At 38.8% G+C, this 22,424-nt stretch overlaps 1 protein-coding gene across 1 annotated transcript; it reads left to right on the top strand.

Annotated features, from left to right (window-relative positions):
* Positions 1–21,597: 21,597 nt before the first annotated feature.
* Positions 21,598–21,843, top strand: LOC129461989 (large ribosomal subunit protein eL39). Its single transcript, XM_055241540.2, has one exon. It carries the CDS (start codon positions 21,676–21,678, stop codon positions 21,829–21,831), a length of 156 nt encoding a protein of 51 aa, XP_055097515.1. The 5' UTR covers positions 21,598–21,675; the 3' UTR covers positions 21,832–21,843.
* The last annotated feature ends 581 nt before the right edge of the window (positions 21,844–22,424 follow it).

Genomic DNA, 22,424 nt, shown 5'->3' with positions numbered 1-22,424 from the left:
GGAACAGGTTATGGAGACCCAATGCAGGGTGAGGAACATGGTACTGGCTGGAAGGCCACACTCTGCAGCCTGGCTCTCCTGTTTTCTCTCGTGGTATTCCTTCTGCTTAAAAGCCACTTGCTCTTCTTTTTTTTCTCTTATGTAAGGAAATTATATTTTCCTTTAAAACCAAGCACAAAACAAACATCACTGCCTTTGTGAAGATTTCCCAGGTTCTACCTGACCCTTATTGTATTCCTATACTGTAACCGTATATATACCATTACTACTTTACCAATCATATTGAATTGTAAGTATGTTTATCTCTCTATAAATATTTCTTGAGTTTATGAAGAGTAGGATCTGTGTCTTATTCCACTTTGTATATGCTACAATGCCTAGGGAAAAAAATGCCTAGTTCATATAATCTCCATGGTGGATGGGCCTGGAAGGGAAACAAGACCACAGGGAGGCCATTCGACTAAGATGGTATCCTTGAAGCCGTGAGTCCCAATCTTTGAAGACTGGCTGTATAAAATGACCCAGAGTTTTATGTGTGTGTATGTGTATATATATGTGTGTGTGTGTGTGTGTGTGTGTGTGTATATATATGTGTGTGTGTATATATATATGTATATATGTATGTGTGTATGTGTGTATATATATATATATACACACACACATATATATATAATTTCAACTGGGAAAGCTTGTAAGCTTGAATTGGGAAAACAAACAAAAACAAGTAACATGAAACACATAATTTCCCAGGGAATTGAGTTCCCTGTTTTAGGTCAAGAGGCCTCAAACATTAACTTTAAGGCCCAGTGTATCATCAGGAAGTGTAGTCCTGAGAAGTAAGTGTAAACCTGAGGAGAACTGGAGCTCATCCAGCACTGAGGTTTCTCCTTTATTTACCTGTGGCTGGAAGATTTTACTAATCCCTTAAAAAGGGAATAATCACAATAGCAAAGACATGAAATCAACCCAAATGCCTATCAATGATAGACTGGATAAAGAAAATGTGGTACATATACACCATAGAATACTATGCAACCATAAAAAGGAACAGAATCATGTTCTTTGCAGGGGCATGGAAAGAGCTAGAAGCTGTTTTCCTCAGCAAACTAACACAGGAACAGAAAACCATACACTGCATGTTCTCACTTACAAATGGGAGCTGAATGATGAGAACACATGGATACATGGTGGGGAACAATACACACTGGGGCTTGTTGGGGGTGGGGGTCAGTGGAGGGAGAGCATTGGGAAGAATAGCTAAGGGATTCTGGGTTTAATATGTAGGTGATTGGTTGATCTGTGTAGCAAACCACCATGGCACACATTCACTTATGTAACATACCTGCACATGTACCCCAGAACTTAAAAGTTGAAGGAAAAAAAAAAAAAGAAAAATAAACAAGGAGGTGATCAACAGAGAAATACACCTGAGAAGGATATACATTCATATATATATATGTGTGTGTGTGTGTGTGTGTGTGTGTGTGTGTATGTAATAAACAATGTTTGTATCACCCCCAAATTCATATGTCAAAATCTCAATCCCAATCTGATGGTATTTGGAGGCGGGTATTTGGGAGGTGATTAGGTCATGAGGGTGGAACTCTCGTGAATGAGACTAGTGCATTTATAAGAAGAGGCCAGGCTGGGCACAGTGGTTCACGCCTGTAATCCCAGCACTTTGGGAGCCGAAGCGGGTGGATCATGAGATCAGGAGATCAAGTTCATCCTGGTTAACACGACGAAACCAGGTCTCTACTAAAAATACAAAAAATTAGCCAGGCATGGTGGCGGGCACCTGTAGTCTCCACTACTTGGGAAGTTGAGGCAGGAGAAACGCTTGAACCCGGGAGGCGGAGGTTGCAGTGAGCTGAGATTGCACCACTGCACTCCAGCCTGGGCGGCACAGCAAGACTCTGTCCACTACCCGCTCCCCCGCCCCAAAAAGGAAGAAGAGCCCAAAGAGCTAGCAAGCTCTTTTTCTGTCAGGTGAGGACAAGCAAGAAGATGGGTAAATGTAAACCAAGTACTTGTTTACCCTGATCTTGGACTTTCAACCTACAGAACTGTGAGAAATAAATGTTTGTGTTTAGGCCACTCATTTTATGGCATTTTGTTAGAGCAGCCCAACCTAAGAATATATGTGTGTGGGTATGAGTGTGAATGTGTGTTTCTGGGTGTGCATGTGTGCATATTAAATAAAATGCTTATATACATGTATATCTTTGTTTATTGCTTGATAAAAACTATATAATATTCACCCATAGTGTTTTGCTGTGCTAAATCAGTAAAGCTCAATTTGGGAAATTCCCTATTGCTATACCACAGAATTCAACTGGGCCTCAAAGGTAGTAATAAAGGATCATGAGCTATTTACAATATTTCTAAGAGCTTAATGGAAATTGTAGGTTTACCTGTGAAAGAACTGCCTACGTTGACTTACATGACAAGTTTCTTGCTTCTGGTTTTAATGACATGAACTTACTGTGGTACTGTTGATTTGCTCATAATGTTCTAGACTGAAGACAGAAACAGCTATAGAGTCATGTATAGTAAGTGTCTTCTTACCTGACTCATTTGGGACTGAACGTTGTTCGAATTATTATAAAAGTAAACAAAATAAAGAGTCATAAAAATAATATCTTTTGAAGCACTTTATTTATTTATTTATTTATTTTTTTTAATTTGCATTTGTTTTTTTTGTTTTTTTTTTATTATACTTTAGGGTTTTAGGGTACATGTGCACAATGTGCAGGTTTGTTACATATGTATCCATGTGCCATGTTGATTTCCTGCACCCATTAACTCGTCATTTAGCATTAGGTGTATCTCCTAATGCTGTCCCTCCCCCCTCCCCCCACCCCACAACAGTCCCCGGAGCGTGATGTTCCCCTTCCTGTGTCCATGAGTTCTCATTGTTCAATTCCCACCTATGAGTGAGAACATGCGGTGTTTGGTTTTTTGTCCTTGCGATAGTTTACTGAGAATGATGTTTTCCAGTTTCATCCATGTCCCTACAAAGGACACGAACTCATCATTTTTTATGGCTGCATAGTATTCCATGGTGTATATGTGCCACATTTTCTTAATCCAGTCTATCGTTGTTGGACATTTGGGTTGGTTCCAACTCTTTGCTATTGTGAATAGTGCCGCAATAAACATACGTGTGCATGTGTCTTTATAGCAGCATGATTTATAGACCTTTGGGTATATACCCAGTAATGGGATGGCTGGGTCAAATGGTATTTCTAGTTCTAGATCCCTGAGGAATCGCCACACTGACTTCCACAATGGTTGAACTAGTTTACAGTCCCACCAACAGTGTAAAAGTGTTCCTATTTCTCCACATCCTCTCCAGCACCTGTTGTTTCCTGATTTTTTAATGATGGCCATTCTAACTGGTGTGAGATGGTATCTCACTGTGGTTTTGATTTGCATTTCTCTGATGGCCAGTGATGAGGAGCATTTCTTCATGTGTTTTTTGGCTGCATAAATGTCTTCTTTTGAGAAGTGTCTGTTCATGTCCTCTGCCCACTTTTTGACGGGGTTGTTTGTTTTTTTCTTGTAAATTTGTTTGAGTTCATTGTAGATTCTGGATATTAGCCCTTTGTCAGATGAGTAGGTTGCAAAAATGTTCTCCCATTGTGTAGGTTGCCTGTTCACTCTGATGATAGTTTCTTTTGCTGTGCAGAAGCTCTTTAGTTTAATGAGATCCCATTTGTCGATTTTGGCTTTTGTTGCCATTGCTTTTGGTGTTTTAGACATGAAGTCCTTGCCCACGCCTATGTCCTGAATGGTATTGCCTAGGTTTTCTTGTAGGATTTTAATGGTTTTAGGTCTAACATATAAGTCTTTAATCCATCTTGAATTAATTTTTGTATAAGGTGTAAGGAAGGGATCCAGTTTCAGCTTTCTACATATGGCTAGCCAGTTTTCCCAGCACCATTTATTAAATAGGGAATCCTTTCCCCATTTCTTGTTTTTGTCAGGTTTGTCAAAGATCAGATAGTTGTAGCTATGCGGCATCATTTCTGAGGGCTCTGTTCTGTTCCATTGATCTATGTCTCTGTTGTGGTACCAGTACCATGCTGTTTTGGTTACTGTAGCCTTGTAGTATAGTTTAAAGTCAGGTAGCGTGATGCCTCCAGCTTTGTTCTTTTGGCTTAGGATTGACTTGGCGATGCGGGCTCTTTTTTGGTTCCATATGAACTTTAAAGTAGTTTTTTCCAATTCTGTGAAGAAAGTCATTGGTAGCTTGATGGGGATGGCATTGAATCTATAAATTACCTTGGGCAGTATGGCCATTTTCACGATATTGATTCTTCCAACCCGTGAGCATGGAATGTTCTTCCATTTGTTTGTATCCTCTTTTATTTCATTGAGCAGTGGTTTGTAGTTCTCCTTGAAGAGGTCCTTCACATCCCTTGTAAGTTGGATTCCTAGGTATTTTATTTTCTTTGAAGCAATTGTGAATGGGAGTTCACTCATGATTTGGCTCTCTGTTTGTCTGTGATTGGTGTACAAGAATGCTTGTGATTTTTGTACATTAATTTTGTATCCTGAGACTTTGCTGAAGTTGCTAATCAGCTTAAGGAGATTTTGGGCTGAGACAATGGGGTTTTCTAGATATACAATCATGTCATCTGCAAACAGGGACAATTTGACTTCCTCTTTTCCTAATTGAATACCCTTTATTTCCTTCTCCTGCCTGATTGCTCTGGCCAGAACTTCCAGCACTATGTTGAATAGGAGCGGTGAGAGAGGGCATCCCTGTCTTGTGCCAGTTTTCAGAGGGAATGCTTCCAGTTTTTGCCCATTCAGTATGATATTGGCTGTGGGTTTGTTGTAGATAGCTCTTATTATTTTGAGATACGTCCCATCAATACCTAATTTATGGAGAGTTTTTAGCATGAAGGGTTGTTGAATTTTGTCAAAGGCCTTTTCTGCATCTATTGAGATAATCATGTGGTTTTTGTCTTTGGTTCTGTTTATATGCTGGATTACAAGAAGTTGAATCTCTGAATAGACCAATAACAGGTTCTGAAATTGTGGCAATAATCAATAGCTTACCAACCAAAAAGAGTCCAGGACCTGATGGATTCACAGCTGAATTCTACCAGAGGTACAAGGAGGAACTGGTACCATTCCTTCTGAAACTATTCCAATCGATAGAAAAAGAGGGAATCCTCCCTAACACATTTTACGAAGCCAGCATCGTCCTGATACCAAAACCTGGCAGAGACATAACCAAAAAAGAGAATTTCAGACCAATATCTTTGATGAACATTGATGCAAAAATCCTCAATAAAATACTGGCAAACCGAATCCAGCAGCACATCAAAAAGCTTATCCACCATGATCAAGTGGGCTTCATCCCTGGGATGCAAGGCTGGTTCAACATACTTTATTTAAACTTAAAACTCTGAGTGGGGGTCCAGTGATTGAGATTCTGTATGACCCTTTTTGTATAAAGTATGCCAAAGATCTATCCTTTATGATGATCAATTTCAAATTCTTTAAAGTGAAGTGAAAACTTACAGATAGATGCTCTGAAGAAATACGAAAGCAAAATCCTTCAGTTTTTTTATTTTTTATTGTTTTTAACAACTTTTCCTAATCAGTAGTGGCTTTTCCCAAAACTAAAACTTCAGCATTTATGTATGGTGGTGGTGGTGGCATGGGGGTAGCTCAGGTTTACCTATTTTTCCCAAATAGGTAATGTAGTTTCATGAGATACAGTAAGTCTTTCTTTTTTTTTTTTTTTTTTTTTTTGAGTTGGAGTCTTGCTGTGGCACAGGTTGGAGTGCAATGGCGCTATCCTGGCTCACTGCAAGCTCCTCCTCCCGGGTTCACGCCATTCTCCTGCCTCAGCCTCCAGAGTAGCTGGGACTACAGGCGCCCGCCACCTTGCCCGGCTAATTTTTTGTATTTTTAGTAGAGACGGGGTTTCACCATGTTAGCCAGGATGGTCTCGATCTCCTGACCTCGTGATCCGCCCGCCTCGGCCTCTCAAAGTGCTGGGATTACAGGCGTGAGCCACCGCGCCCGGCCGAGACACAGTAAGTCTTTCTTTTTGCGCTATGTTTCATTGTTTTGTGGACTTTTAAGAGAGCTTTTACACATACATGTATATATATACAAACATATTTGCTTTACAAAATATTTAAAATTAATCATGACTTAATACATGCCACTTGTATAGTTGATAGAGCCTTTGATAAAAACAGGAATTAATAATATCTTTGAAAGAAGAAAGTAAAAAGTAATAATAATAATGAATCCCTTGACTCCAGAGACCTAGTTTTGAAAAAACATTCTTAAGTTTTTCAATTAGAAGTAGCTGACCAATAGGTTATGGTTCAGGTCGCTGGATGAGGACAAATTCTGCTTCAGCTTGCCAAGTTCTAGTTAGAGAGATACTCTACATGCAGCTAATGTTATATATGAAATGTCTCCTCTGATTGGGGCAGGCAGGAATCTAGGTCCTACAAATTGTCTTAATATATGATCTTTTACAGCAGCATTTTGCATTTACAGAATAAAATACTTTCAACATTTTATCAGGTTCTTCATAAAATTCCGTTTGTTTTTTTTCTCATAACACATGCTAGGAAGTTCCTGTCTGCCTCCTATGTCAACTAAAATTTCATTTTACATCTAATCATCACTTCAGATTTGACGCCTTTACTAAAGGGTCTTAGTAGATCTTTATTGAAGGCCTTTTCTGTATTCCAGATTTACTCATTAGAATATTAGAGTTCTGTCCATTCCATTAGAAGAATATCCATTTACAATAAGTAGGGCGAAACAATGAGGTCTCAGTGGGCCGTGAGGCTCTTTGCCTCTTCTGATTCAGAGTCCTTTAACTATAAACTAAGCAATTTTGCTGTGATGTAGCATGTAGAAGAATGTTAGTTACCACTATTTATGAGTCCTCTGCATTTCCTAGCATCTGTACATATAGGTGTGTTTATGTGACTAATGCTTACTGGTGGAACATGAGTAAAAGCGACATTTCACTCGCAGTCCAGGGCAGTGAAAAGTGGGTGGAATTTCTATATTTTTGCTCTTCCTCTTTCTCCCTGCCTCTCTTCTTCCCTTTCCTTTTCCCTTTCTCTTTCTCTCCCTCCATTTGTATATTAGAAGTGAAGATCTTTAGAGGGAGAATTGCAAAATGGAAGTATCCTAAGTCCCTGAGTCCCTGAGCCACCCAGTGGAGGATTATCCAAAACACAAAGCCTGTGTGTGCATAGGTATACAGGTATGTGTGGAGGGGTTAAGCTGCTGAAATTTTAGGGTTTATTACCGCAGCATATATTAGCCTGTCCTGAATGATAGAATAGTTCACTGTAGCTTAATTCATTAAAGGAACCAGAAGAATTTTAGCTTAGTATGCTCTTTCCTATAACATGTTTTTGTAGTACAATACTACTAAAGTATACACGGATGAATCACATCCAAAAAATGAATGGCTATCTATTTTTGTTTCTGCAAAGACTTGCTGTGATTATACAGATAATCAAAGTAGAAATTAAAAATTGAGCCATTGTGCAAAAACCAGCAGCAATAGTCTTGGCATCCTCTCTCTGCGCCTCTTCAGCTTGTGAAATTTATTTGGTGCTTAGTAGTTTCCAGGTATTGTCTAACAGTTTTATCTGGATAATCTAAATCAATCCTCACAATAACCCTGTGAGGTAGGTAGTATTATTTTTCTCATTCTACATATCAGGAAACTGAAGCCCAAAGAGGTAAATTGCCCAAGGTAACATTGCTGGTAAGTGAAGAGGAGGAGATATGAAACTCAGAGTCTGCTGCCAGAACCTGTATGCTTAACCTGTATGTTTATATAAAGCAGAGTTTTTAAAAATGATATTCATAATTGTGGATTTGTAGGTTCATAAATATAGTGTGTAGCATGTAGCCAGTACTCCAAAAATATTGGTTCATTTCTTAATGAAGGACTTCCAGCATCCAACTGTTTATGGTCTCTGGATTGGTAAGATTTAGGGCCATGAACAGCACCACCTTATTCAAGACAAAGGAAATATCTCTTTTTGCAGCTTACCTTCATTTGGCCTGTTCTTCCTTGCTTAGAAATTCTGGTGGTCCCTTGAACCCAGAGACAGCAAATGTTCAGAGCTCCTATGAGAGTGGAAGATTATTGTAGACTGAATTTGAAGAGCTATATACCACAGAAAAATGTTCAGCCTGTGCTGTACAAATTATCTTAAAATATCCCATACTCATCTCCAGAGTTTGAGTGTGTTCCTTAGCCTTGTTTGCAGGTTCTGCTGATATAACTTCATTTCCTATTCTCTCTAGATCACAAACACTTTATAAAACAAAAGAATTGCTATAAATGATGTCTAGGATGTGTTCTTTTGACTGCCAGGCAGATCATATAACTGTATCCACCACCCATCTTTCCTACTCTTTCTATAGTTCCTTTTCCTATAATAGTAAAGAATGCTCAAACATTAGGGTTAGATAGACCTGGATTTGCATCCAATCTATACTATTTAATGGAAGTTTATCTGTGGGAAACTTGTTACTAAATTCCTCCAAGCCCCATATCTCTCAACTGTAAAACAAGTATAATCACGTTGACTTAGTAAAGCTTGGCCTGTAATAGATTCTCAATGAATGGCAACTTCCTTCACCTGATAGCTGCTTTCCATCTCTATGTATATGCCATATATCAAGACCTGGCTTTAATTTTATCTCCGCCTTGAAGTCTTCTCTGGTGAATTCTACCTTTTCTTTTCTTTTCTTTTTTTTTTTTTTTTTTTTTAACCGCTTCTCAATTTGCTTTTGCACTTATTTTCCTGTGCTTACAAGTCATCCCTTATTATAACTAACATATGAGCTGACACTCATAATCAAATCTTGTTTAGCCATTCTTGTGTTGATTTCAATTGTCCAGCTAGTATGCATATTGAGGGTAAGAAGGCCTTTTCTCCTGCATTTCCTATAGAGCTGGGCACACAGTAGTTAGTCAATACATAGTTCTTTTAGTTGATTGTCAACTTGTTTATCCTTGCTATAAACCAGCATGAGAAGAGGGGAGCAACTCAATTTAACAACTACTCAATTATTTTCCATTAGATGCTGCATTGCGGAGAAATAGGGAACCCCCCAAATGAGGAAAAAGTTGTGATGCAGAAAAAAAATGAGTGCAAAATAGCTACTGCCATGTAATTTGAGAAATAGAAACACAGGGCATCCAAAAGATGGGGAAAAAATACATCTGGCTTGGAAAATTAGAAAAAATGAAGGATATTGTTTCTATTACAATGGACACTGTCAATTGCATTTTATCCATCTCGAGTTCAACTGCTTTATCATCAAATACAACTGAAAAACTGCACCAGACTTATTTGGAAATGGAAAGCTGGACCTCACTCTTGTATGCATTGGTAGGGCATGCCTTCTGTATCATTTGGAATCCAGGTACTTACTCTGATGGGGCCCCTTATGACATGGACTTCTCTTCACACAACATATTTCTTTAGAAGTAAATTTCATAATGCAAATATATTTGTATTTAAATTTAGATGTGCATATGTTTTAATTTTTAAAAAGCTAACAGATGTGTAGAATGGAAAAGTGAAGAGTACACTTTAAAAAAACCATCTGTGATCATTCCAGTGCCCATGCAGAGGTGTTTAACATTCCTCCCTCTGCACATTTCTCTGACCCAACACGACTCTGTGAGCATTTGCTCCCTTATCTCTCCCATCAGCCTCTGTTCAGTTACCTTTCAGTATCGTTCACACTATACACAGTCTTTTACCAAGGAACATAAATCTTTTTCCTGTCTCAACAAAAAAGTGCTTGGTGTAATCATGCACCACCAGCACTAGCCATATTTTGCTGATCCTTTCTTTTTTTTTTTAATTTTAAACTACTAGGGATTAAATTAGTTTTGCCATATTGTTCCCACGAATAATTTTTGTCTCCCCTTTGAAGATAAACTATACCTTCTTCCTTTTCTTTATTGAGTTAGGGGGAAAAAGATTTGAAAAGATTTGTAATTAAACTTATTACACACTTCAATAAACTAATCTATTATGAATCACTCTTTAACAAATTTGACATCTGTAATAAAACTTTGCTTTTACGTACTTCTTTATGTCAGCCCAGATCTTTTAATATTCTTGGTGAGGGAGCCAAAATAATGATAGACTCTTTGTCAGTACAATTGGCATAAATGCCCTGAATAATTGGAAAACATCTACACTTTAAACCTCACTGTGGCCCATTTTGTCTTAGCATTTTGATCTTTCTTTTTTTGCGGGAGGAGGAATAAGCCAGTATGTTCCTCTTTTCTTGATCCTAATGTGAAATTCTGTTTCTGCATATCTAAATACATATCTGACTCAACCCCTTAGAAACTTTGCCCACATCTTTATCTCCTTCCCCATTCACTAGCTTCCCCATTCTGTAAAGTTAAAAAGAATTATGAGTGTCAGCCAAGAGAATGCTGGGCTGCGGAAGTGTGTGATTTGAAGATGTTGATGATAAGCACGGAGAATTACAACTACCCTCTTTAACTAGAATGCCATGTGTTTTCCTCACCACCTACAAAATCCCGCTGGCAACTTAGAGGCATAGTGTTTTGTTTGGGTCTGTATCTTACTTTTCAATATGTTGTAATAGAGCAAGCATGTTCAATATATGAGGCAATTAATTTAAAAAATATTTAGCTCATGTACTTTGGAAAGAAATCAGCTCAATTCAGAAATATTTTAATAGTTCTAAAATCCCACTCTCTAAGACAAAAGAGGACTAATTCAGAGTCTGAATAACAAAGATTGTTAAGAGATGTGTTACCTAAAATGCCGGTGAGATTAATTTCTTCAGCAACTTTCAGGATACTTGACAGCCTTTAGACAAATAAATATAAGAGCTACTTTACATAATAGGTAGTTAATATGTGGAATGCAGTACCTAAAGTAAAAGAAAAATAGCTTTATAATGGATTTAATTTTATTCACTAATTTGAAGTTGATTCTGCAGAGGACCACTACACCGTTCTATAAAAATACTCTCCACCCTGAGTTTTATAGCTAGAAAGAGGGTACTAAACTAAATTGACAGTGGTTAAGTATTGTGGTTTATTTATCCTGTTATTTTCAGTTAGTTATTAAAAGACTTGCTAATAATTCTTGTCTCATTTATTGTGTCTTTATGGAATGTTTTTAGAGTACAAATGGGTGTTTAATTCTTCATAAGAATCTTTGAATTTATAAACAAAACATTTTAAAGATGGATCTAAAATTAAGGTGGCTTTAAACTCTGTACTAGCTGTAAGGCATCAATGTCTATAAACAAAGTCAGTCCAGGTGCCATTTAGAGTTAGGGTTCATCAGTAAGCACAGGTTTACTCGAATTTTCTTTTCTTCTTTCTTCAAAGTATGATGAAAATGGTCAAGAGTTATGCATCAAACACACTGTTAGATGCTTAGGGACATAGCAAATTGGTAGAAAATAAAATTTCTCCCCACAAGATTTCCAATCTGATTACAGAGAAGGCCCAAAGCATAGTGGATTATGATCCAGCTACAAGTGGCACATCCAAACGGAATTAGGAGGAGGAACAATGATTTGGTGTAAAGTAGTTTAAAAACAAATTCTGGAGAAGGAAGAATGTGAACCAGGTCGAGGAGGAAGAGTAGGGAGGAAACATTGCAAGGCAGGGCAGAAGAGAGCAGAGCGAAGTGGCATGCAAACAGTATAAGGAAAAGGTGTAGGCATGAATTGTCATGAATACGGGAATGATGAAAAGAACTCTGGACTAAAATCAGAAGAGGTAAGTTTGAAATATTGCCTGTGATATTCTGCTTGTCCATCTATAAAATGGGAATATTTATACCTACTTTGAATGTCTTACAGAGGAGTTTATGGCTGAAAAATATACTTGTGAAAGTGTCTTGTAAGTTGTAAATCTGAGTTTTATTGTTGTGTTCATTGTTATATGCATGATGTTTGTGGAAGCAGGGTTGGAGAGAAGTGGAACAGGAGGCCTAAGAAAGCCATTGCCAGTGGAGAGGAATTTCGACTTGCTTCAGGAGATAGAACTAGCCACAGAAAAAGTTATGAAGTTCAATTAAATTCCAGTAATATTTACTGATATTGTAATATGTGGTAGTGGTAGAGATTCAATGTGGAGAAGACAGATGTGGGCCCTGCCCTCCCTGAACTTATGATCTTAAGATATTTTCCCCAGAACCCTGTCCTCGTGCCAAACCTACAGAACCTTAACCATGACCACAATATTACCTGTCTCAAAAGTATTGTTTTAAATCACAACCTCTTGAAGCTTTAAGCATATTGGAAAAAAATGACTAGGTATTACATAACATAAAAATGCCAGGTGCTTGGGGAATAATACTAAGCTTTTTACTGAGGAAGTAACACAATATAAATGGTATTTGAGGAATATTAGTTCGTTGGGAGTGTGAAGAGCATATTATTGAGAAGTATAGCCCAGAAATTTACTGCTTCCTGAATATCTGAGTGCTTTTCATATATCCCAGGGTCTTTTCCAACTAGCAGCACCGTGTTACTAATTCTGGATAATGGGCTGTGAACAGGTGTATTTCATTTCCAGACAACAGTTTTAAGAGTTCGTGCATGGCCATCTAGGCTCTTCTTACCTAGTATGGCAGCCCAGTAGGTTTCCAGTTGTGGTGGCAGAGACCCAAGATGGAAACAACTTGTGTCTCTGAATTACTTAACCTAGGGAGCTGCTTTGAAGATACTCTTGGAACTGCAGCAGACTCTGTGAGCATGAACTTATCCTCTCTCACCTTAAACTGAGTCCTATCCTGACACTTCCAGAGAAATAGGCTGCTGACAATAACATCTGCTAAATGACAGGAATATTATTTTGGGGATGAGATGGTACAGCTTAAGAGTTGGGGAATGCCTTGAATGCTCTGCTTACAGTTCCCAGTCCTTGCATGTCACTTTCTTCAACCTCTTACCTGTTAAAAGAAGGCTGCAGGTTGAAAACAAATAAAACAGATTTTTTGTTAGTCTTTTCAAGATTATATACAAAAAATAAAAACAAAGACAGCAAATAAACTGAGAACCAAATCCCAAGGATGGTAGTTTGGTGCATAAAGTTATGTTCACTGAGGGAAGACATAAATGTTGGATTATAATATCTGCACTGGAATATTTCACTGAAGCTTTCTCATGTCCAGGTTTTCTTTTGATGACTGAATGTGCCAGCAACGACTCTGACATCTACTGCTATGTCATGTGGGCTTTGTTTACTGTATGAGCAATTTCTCAGTGAAGAGAGGCATTTCAATTATTCCCAGTAGCTGTGTGCCTATTGACACCTTGATGCTGTATAGGAAAGAGTGAGTGAGCTTTAGCCTCTGGAGCTAAACACATTTTATCAAGAAACAGTTTCAGCAATTGACTCTCATCTGGGCATGTTACTTATATCTTGTTATCTCTCAAGGGCCCTGTAATTAAAGCAGGTGTGTGTCCTCTTAAATTACACATGTGGCAACTGTAGACATTGTAGTAAGTTTTAACGGGAGTCCCTAATGACCTGCAGATTCAGTAATTAGAATGAAGCCACTGGTGTGAGTGTTTGGCCAGGGAGAGTGTCAAAATGGGCAAATATATTCCAAAGTGATGGGCTTACAGGATGTAACCTAACAGAACCAGGAGAGTTTTCAAACAAAATCATAAAGATCTCTCTCTCCCTCCCTCCCTCCCTCCCTCCCTCCCTGCCTCCTTTCTTTCCTTCCTTCCTTCCTTCCTTCCTTCCTTCCTTCCTTCCTTCCTTCCTTCCTTCCTTCCTTATTTCCTCCTTCCTTCTCTCTCCTCTCTCCCTCCCTCTCTATAAATAGACTAAAGCAAAATTTGAATTTAGATGTTTTCACAATATTCAATGTAACAAGTAAGAGGCCTTCTTGCTATTTTAATAGCTAATATTTTAATAATCAAGTGACCCAGAATTGTTTTGATGGCAGTTTGGAGGCTACTTTTTATGTCTTAATTGGGTAAAGGTCATGTTCCACAATTCTGGAAGGTTGTGGAATGGTAAAGACAATTGAGGAGGAAGGAAGAAACTGTTGAGGTGAGTGAAAAGAAGGTAAGAAGGAATATGTGACAAACAGGACCCAAAAGGAAGAACCAGAGGAGGAGTGATGGTATTTATCTTGAGGCAAATGGAGAAGGGGAAAATAAGACCTTCCTCTGAATACATGTGTTTTGCAAAGGTAATTCCACCTAAAGAATAGCAGCACTGTGGCTATGTTCAGTGTTCTTGTATTTACTTTTTAAGAGGAACATAAAACAACCTTCTCAAGTTATTCTAGAGCAAGAAATACATAGTAGATGTTACTGGTTCCCTCAGTCCCCTTATTTATAGAAAGCAACCCTTGTGCATTTGGATAGCTTGTGACCTCAAGCTCCTTTCACCTTCTCTACTTCAGGGAATTCTCTTAGGCCAGTGGTCCCCATCTCCCAGGCCACGGACGTGGACCAGTACCAGTTCATGACCTGTTAGGAGCCAGGCTGCACAGCAGGAGGTGAGCAGAGGGCCAGTGAGCATTACTACGTGAGCCTCTCCTGTCAGAACAGCCGGAGCATTTGATTCTCGTAGGAGCGGGGACCCTCTTGTGAACAGTGCATGCGAGGGATCTAGGTTGTGCACTCCTTATGAGAATCTAACTAATTTCTGATGATCTGAGGTGGAATAGTTTCATCCTGAAGCCATTTCCCACACACCCCTTTCATGGAAAACATTTCATGTTTCATGGAAAACATTTTTTCCATGAAAATGGTCCCTGGTGCCAAAAAGGTTGGGGATCGCTGTCTTATGCCTTAGCTTTTTTAGCCCCAATTAGATGCAGCCTTGATGTATGGGGGAGAAGCTCTCAGGATTGGGGCAACTATCAATTATGGGCTGTGACAGAGGCTGAATGCCCCAGCCTTCTGTCTTGCTGTAGTTCCAATAAAGTTCATTTCTACTTGGCTCCTGAGGGACTCCAGTGGGAATAAGCCTCAGATGTCCACAGTGATAATCAGCTCAAAACTCATCCTGACTAGCTTTGCTTCCTTTCTGAACTCTCTCTGCCCCTTCACTTTGGCTTCCTGGGATTCCATCCAAATAACCTCAGTTCACCAAACCCTTGTTTCAGTTTTGGCTTTGAGGGAATCCAAATTAAGATACACTGTTTTCATCATAAAATGTTTTTCAAACTCAACTATCCTGTACAGTTTATCTAATTTTTTAAAATTTTTATTTATATATATGTTTTTTTGAGATGGAATTTCACTCTTCTTGCCCAGGCTGGAGTGCAATGGTGAAGTCTTGGCTCACTGCAACCTTTGACTTCTGGGTTCAAGAGATTCTCCTGTCTCAGCCTCACAAGTAGCTGGGATTACCGGCGCCCACCACCACACCTGGCTAATTTTTGTATTTTTAGTAGAGACGGGGTTTCACCATGTTGGCCAGGCTGGTCTCGAACTCCTGACCTCAGGTGATCCATCCACCTCGGCCTCCCAAAGTGCTGGGATTACCGGTGTGAGCCACCACACTAGCCCACTTTATCTATTTTTAAAAATGTTTTTGGAATAAGTTGCATTGAAATATACAAGACACAGAGAACCTTAGAGGATGGAAATCAGAATGATGAGATAAGCTTTTCCCCTTTCTACACCTTTTTTTTTATTGGGCAGGCTAGATGCTCACTGGTACTTTCAGGGTTATTATCAGAAGTGCTAATTGTTTAGCACATAGAGAGTTTATTATAACATTACAGGAGAAAATGTATTATTTTTATTTCTTTTTCCTGAGCCCCCACAACTATTGAGAACTGTTTAACCTCTAAGTTATTAAGGATTTTTTTTTCTTTAGAGATGACAATGCCTGATGATTTCTGTTTCCTTAGGGCAGGGGTAAATCTTGGTGTGCAGCCTGAACCAAACAGATAAATATAATTATTATTTCTGAATATTTGATGATGAAAGGGTTTCAGGCTCCACAGACTGATCTTTCTGTCGCCAACTGTGTATTGCCGAAATTTTGATTAAAGGCTCACTGAAGTAGTTTATCAGTATTTGTTTGGTTTCAGGAAGTAAAATATGTGAGCTCAATATGAATGACAGACTACATCCATCGAGAGCATTTGTTTCTTCAGTCTGGGAAACTCAAAATCCTTGCTGTAGATAATGTATGAGGAAGATATTTTCTTTTCCCAGATTTGCATAGAGCTCAATAGTCCCCTGATTCCAGACATATTATGTTCTGTAGTAGCTTTCCTTGCCTCCATCTTCCTCCTGCAAATGTGAATCTGCTAGAATACAGACATCATTTAAAAAATAATTTAAACCCTTCAAATCCTCCTGTCTGGAAAATGTGTATACAATTTTTAACAGAGAAGCCCAAAGTGCTGCTGAAGAAAGCCAAAATATTTTGCTGACTTTTTGAAGAGATCATTTCTAGGCAAGGGAAAAAAATACTGATCTTGATAAAAGGAGAAAGAAAGTGAAAAAGCCGGTTCTGATTTTTAAGTTATTCCACAGAATATAGGCAATTCTTTTGCACTTTAAGAAATTACTTTAAAGATACTAAATGGGTGAGAAGGAGAAGACATTGCAATAGCCCTTCATTGTTTTGAGTCAAACTAAAGTTAGGGGCACTATAATAAATTTGATGTTTTCTCTGTATGTCTGAGAGAAAGACACAAAAGAGAAGGTGGGAGGGGGAAGAAAGGAAGGACAAGGGGAGAGAAAGAGAAAGGAGAGAACACACACACATAAGCACACACACACACACAACTTGGTGGGGGAGAAAACAAAAACAAGCTAACAAAACCATGATACAAGCACTTCCAGATCTCACTTGGTGATTGTAGAGTGGTGACTTTAGGCTTTGTACATACTCCCCAACCCCTACATTGAAAGCATTAATAAATACAAGTAAACTTTTGATAAGTCTCAGCTAGTTACATCTGTGCATGAAATTTGAGGTATTTTTCCTAATCAAGCCTTTTAACATTGAGAATTTTGAGCATTTTCATTTTATCATTGTTGTCATGAACCTGAGCCTTTGTCATTCTGTATGTACACACCATGTGCACAAGTGATTATGAAATGAAAAACAAACATCAGAGACAGATGCCTTGATTTCTTTCTGTGGAGGAAAATGGTAACAGGCAAAGATATTCACCATCTATTGTAACTTTGGTGGTTTTCTGAATTGCCTGCAATATGGCAGCTTTTTTGTTCAGACCTTTTAAAATAACACAAACAGACAACATGCAGAGCATTCAGAGTGAAGCCTGACATTGTCTTTTCAGCTGATGGGACTTGGGGATAAGAAAATAAATAATACAAAAACAACCTGCATAATGTGAATTAGAAAGAAAATACCTGTCTCTACCTTTTAGATTTTTGGGCCTTTCTACATTTGTAATATAATCTTTCTATTTTGAAATGGTGGCTATGTCCTTTTTTATTCTTTTATTTTCTCTGTTTCTCTCATTTTTAAAAATAACAACCCACAGTCCCGTCTATGTGTGGGATAAGTAACTAAACAGTGAGGCATGTGATTGGTGCTGTAGTTATTTTGAAAAGGTGTATTACTTGGCAAAATAGTCTGTAATGATTTGAGCCTATTGTGTATATCTGTGTTTGGACGCTTCTCTAAAAGTGAGCTTTTGATCTGATGAACCATAGTAACTTCTTCCGTAGCAAATCCCTCTCAGATGCTGAATTATTGGGCCTCCACTACAGTTATGGTTTATTGAGTAAATAATAGTATGACTATACCAAGCCAAAAGTTATGGATGGCCCAACGTCCATGTTAGCTGCCTACAGATCTTCCCATGATTTTATTGAAAACAATTACCAGACTGTATAAGCTCATGGGGGAGACAGGGATTCCCTCTGGATGATTATATAGCCATGCCTGCTATTCTTTTCAAGGCCTTTTGTTCTTCTTTTTTTTTTTTATTAGAATATGACAACAGCTCTGAGAGACCAGTGTTGCAAGTTTGTCTGGCCAACACAAAAAACTGAGTTTTAGTGCATCAAATGACTCACCCAGGGCCTTGGAGCTTTCAGGATGGGGAGCTTGGCTGTGCCTTCTGGGCAGCTGCTTTCTTCCCTACAGACCCTTTATGGCAGGTGTAGAGTGAAGAGATTTAAGCTCAGCATTTGTCTTGAAGTAAAAGAAGTCTAATATGGTGTTCCAATGTCAGTAATGTTCAAGTTTGCTCACATTTTGAGACCAGAAAAAGAAAAACCATTTTAAGATATTAATTAGAAGAGGTTGGTAGTGTTGAAAGGAGGAATTAGTAATTTTGTTTAAGAGCTGAAGTTTTGGCTTTAGAGAGGTACTTGGCAAAGGTCTTCATTGCAACCACAGGTATAGAACTAGATGCCAGCTCAATAATGTCACCACAAGTTTTTTTCAGGCCACATTTATATATTTCTTGAAATAAGCTTCTTAAAAAACAGGCCAGGCACAATGGCTCATACCTGTAATCCCAGCACTTTGGGAGGCTGAGGTGGGAGGATCACTTGAGATCAGGAGTTCAAGACCAGCCTGGCCAACATGGTGAAACTCTGTTTCTACTAAAAATACAAAAATTAGCCAGGTGTGGTGGCAGGCGCCTGTAATCCCAGCTACTAGAGAGGCTGAGGCAGGAGAATCGCTTGAACCCAGGAGGTGGAGGTTGCACTGAGCTAAGATCGCGCTATTGCACTTCAGCCTGGGTGACAGAGTGAGATTCTGTCTCAAAAAAAAAAAAAAAAAAACAACGGGTTTTCATAACTGAGTTTGTTCTGGGGACTATACTCAGAACTTTCAAGATGTGCTGGAATGTGGCCTTATCAGAGTGAATAAATTAAGAATTTCCAACATTTTCTCCAATTAAAGACATAGGGACTACCTTTTATTTTTATTTCTAGTCACCTTTTATTTTGCCTTTTTATTCTTGCTGAAAAAATTATATCCCAAATATTTTTTATGCTCTTGGAAGTTAAATGCAGATTGATATACTTCCACGTACAAAGGATTCAACTTGGCATTGCTGGGTATAACACAAGATATCCCCACCATATTAGTTTTTTATTGCCATTTAACAAATTACCTCAAACTTAGAAGCTTAAAATAACACCTATTTGTTAGCTCACAATTCTGTAGGTCAGAAGTCCAACAAAATGTGCCTGGGTTCTTTCTCTACTCAGGGTTTCACAAGGGTAAAATCCAGGCATCAGTTGTGCTATGTTCTTGTCTGGAGGCTTTGGGAAAGAATTCATTTCCAAGGTCATTCTTGGCTAAATTCAGTTCCTTTGATTTGCAGCACTGAGGTTCCTGTTTTCCACCTGGGTTTCCTGTTACAGGCTGGTCACAGTTCCTAGAAGCTGCCTGCATGCCTTGTCCTGTGGTCTCTTCTATCTTCAAACTGGCAATGGAGAACTTCTCATGCATTAACTCCCCTGTGTACTTTGAGTCTCTGACTTCCCTTTCTGCTTGGATAAAAGTTTCTGCTTTTAAGAGACTCATGTAATTAGGTCAGGCCCACACAATGATTAATCTTCCTATCTAAATGTCAGCTGATTTAGGATCTTAATTTCATTTGCAAAGACTTTTCACAGCAATACTTAGGTTATGCTTGATTGACTAACTTGGAGAAGGTGTGTGTACACCAGGGGCAAGGAATGGTGGAGGTCTGTCTTATAATTTTGCCTATTACACCTGCCCTAAGGGAACTTAACATCCTTTGAGATGGATAAAAGAAGGATATAAAGAGTTAAGATGCAAGTGATATTATAGGAGCCATAGCATAAAGATGCACCAGATATTATAAGAGTTCAAAAAAAAAAGGATAAACCACTTTTGTACAGGGAAATCTGCAGCAGTTTCTTGAAGAGGACCTGGAAGGGTGGACAGTATTTTTGTTCATGAAGATAAGGAAAAGATACCCCAGGCAGAGATAGTAGCACAAACAATGGCATAGAAATGACAAAGAAGATCATTTGGGAAAGGGTTGGCAGCGCTGTGTATATAGAGCATGAAAAATGTTTGGAGAGGTGAGAATGGAATGACAAATATAACTTCTATTTGGAAAGGGCGTTGAATGCCAGGCAGATTAATTTGGCTCTAAGTTGGTGGGAATGGGTTATTAGTGAAGGTTATTGAATATTGGAAAGATCTGATGGGAGTTATACTTTAGAAAGATTGATAGTAGAATAGAAACAGTTTGGAGTGGGTTGGGATCTTCCAGGGAGGCTCTTTAGCAATAGCCTGGAAAGTAGTGAGAAAGGGGGGGCGCGGTGGCTCACGCCTGTAATCCCAGCACTTGGGGAGGCCAAGCCAGGTGGATCCCCTGAGGTCAGGAGATCGAGACCAGCCTGGCTAACATGGGAAACCCCATCTCTACTGAAAATTTACAAAAATTAGCTATGTGTGGTGGCATGTGCCTGTAATCCCAGCTACTCGAGAGGCTGAGGCAGGAGAATCCCTCGAACCTGGGAGGCAGAGGTTGTAGTGAGCCGAGATCACACCATTTCATTCCAGCCTGGGCAACAGGGCAAAACTCTCAAAAAAAAAAAAAAAAAAAAAAAAAAAAAGTAATGAAAAACTCAACTTAGGGAAAGTGAAAATAGAAAAAAGAGGATGGATGCATTGTGATGATAGAGTTTTTACATTGAAAAACAGACTGGATACATGGAGAGAGAAAAATGAGAAGTTGACTTCACTTGGAACCTGCTGTCATAAACAGAAATAGGGATACTGGAAAGATTTGTTTTGGAAAAAAATATGATGATATAGGTTGTACATAGTTTAATTTAGATGGAATCATTATTGAAAGCATTCTTGGTTCTAAGCATCAAAATAAGGATGTCAGGAAGGAGAGAGTCACGGCCATATTGGACAAAGGGATAGTAAAATTAACAGGGATCTAAGGCTGCCAGGAAAGGGCCAAATATGGAATTAAAATGAATCCAGTCATGGCAGTGGAAATGTGTTAAATGCCTGACAGGGGAGATGCTTGGATTCTCAGGCAATCATTGTGGAGGAGTCAGAGGCCATAGACACAGGAAATATGGTCTAGTCTCTCAGGGGGAAGGAATTAGTAAGAACTAGCTCAGAGACAAGGGACCCAGGTACCTCCTGAAAAGCTGATGCACTATTCAGAAGCCATTCATACAAGTTGTCCAGACATATAGGTGACATGATTTAGGGGAGGGCTTAGGTCTGCCAATCCGCAATTTCCATGGGCTCAGAGTAGACACATTGGAGGTAGAACTAATGTTGACCTCATGGCCTAGAATGGATGTGTCAGTGTAGCAATATACATTAGCCACCTTGGAAACACATAACACTGTCTATAAGGTGAAGGTGTTCCTATCATATTTACAATTGAAAGGGGATAGACAAGGCTTAGACTATTATTTAATATACTGATTTTCAAAGGATGGTTAATCAAAATTTTCTTGCAGGCAGGTAGAAATGTAGTTCTGTCCCTCAAAAAAGTGAATGAGATTCTGTGTTCCATAGAATTTTGAGGGAAAGGAGGAATGAAATTTTAGATATATGATAAGTATCCTTCTAATCTCGTTCTTCCGCCACCTTCCCCCCTCTCTTCCTTTCTCCGCCATCGTGGTGTGTTCTTGACTCCGCTTCTTGCCATGTCTTCTCACAAGACTTTCAGGATTAAGCGATTCCTGGCCAAGAAACAAAAGCAAAATCGTCCCATTCCCCAGTGGATTCGGATGAAAACTGGAAATAAAATCAGGTACAACTCCAAAAGGAGACATTGGAGAAGAACCAAGCTGGGTCTGTAAGGAATTGCACATGAGATGGCACACATATTTATGCTGTCTGAAGGTCATGATCATGTTACCATATCAAGCTGAAAATGTCACCACTAGCTGGAGATTTCGACGTGTTTTCCTCTCTGAATCTGTTATGAACACGTTGGTTGGCTGGGTTCAGTAATAAATATGTGAGGCCTTTCGTTTTAAAAAAAAAAAAAAAAGATATATGATAAGTATAGTGAGCAAATTGTTATAATTAGTCTTACTCAATTTTTAGCAGAGAAAGAAAAAGAGATGGGTTCATGACAGGGCAGGCTTACTGGTTTTAAATAATCTAGTGGCCCCTCTTGTTTTTAGATGGAAGAGAAAGAGCCAGCAAAACTACTGCAGAGGAGGGTGGAGGGTCTATCAGATGGCATGAAGTCCTATACGAGACAGAGACAAAAGGATGAGCTTGGGAGAAGAGACGAAGAAGTTAGTGTGATTCTCCTCTCTAGTACGAGTAAAGGCTTAGGTTCTTCCTAAAATATGTAGAACACATCAACTCAATCAGCAATGTCCAAAATGTCCACCCAAAACTATTTAATATCTCCTTCATAAAATCTGCTTTTGAAAATACT

Source organism: Symphalangus syndactylus, chromosome 14 (genome assembly GCF_028878055.3).
Source record: "Symphalangus syndactylus isolate Jambi chromosome 14, NHGRI_mSymSyn1-v2.1_pri, whole genome shotgun sequence".
Lineage (NCBI taxonomy): Eukaryota > Metazoa > Chordata > Mammalia > Primates > Hylobatidae > Symphalangus > Symphalangus syndactylus.
This window is presented reverse-complemented; position numbering and strand designations above follow the sequence as displayed.

Coding starts and splice junctions, on each gene's coding strand:
- LOC129461989 (XM_055241540.2), top strand. CDS start 21,676: ATGTCTTCTCACAAGACTTTCAGGATTAAGCGATTCCTGGCCAAGAAA.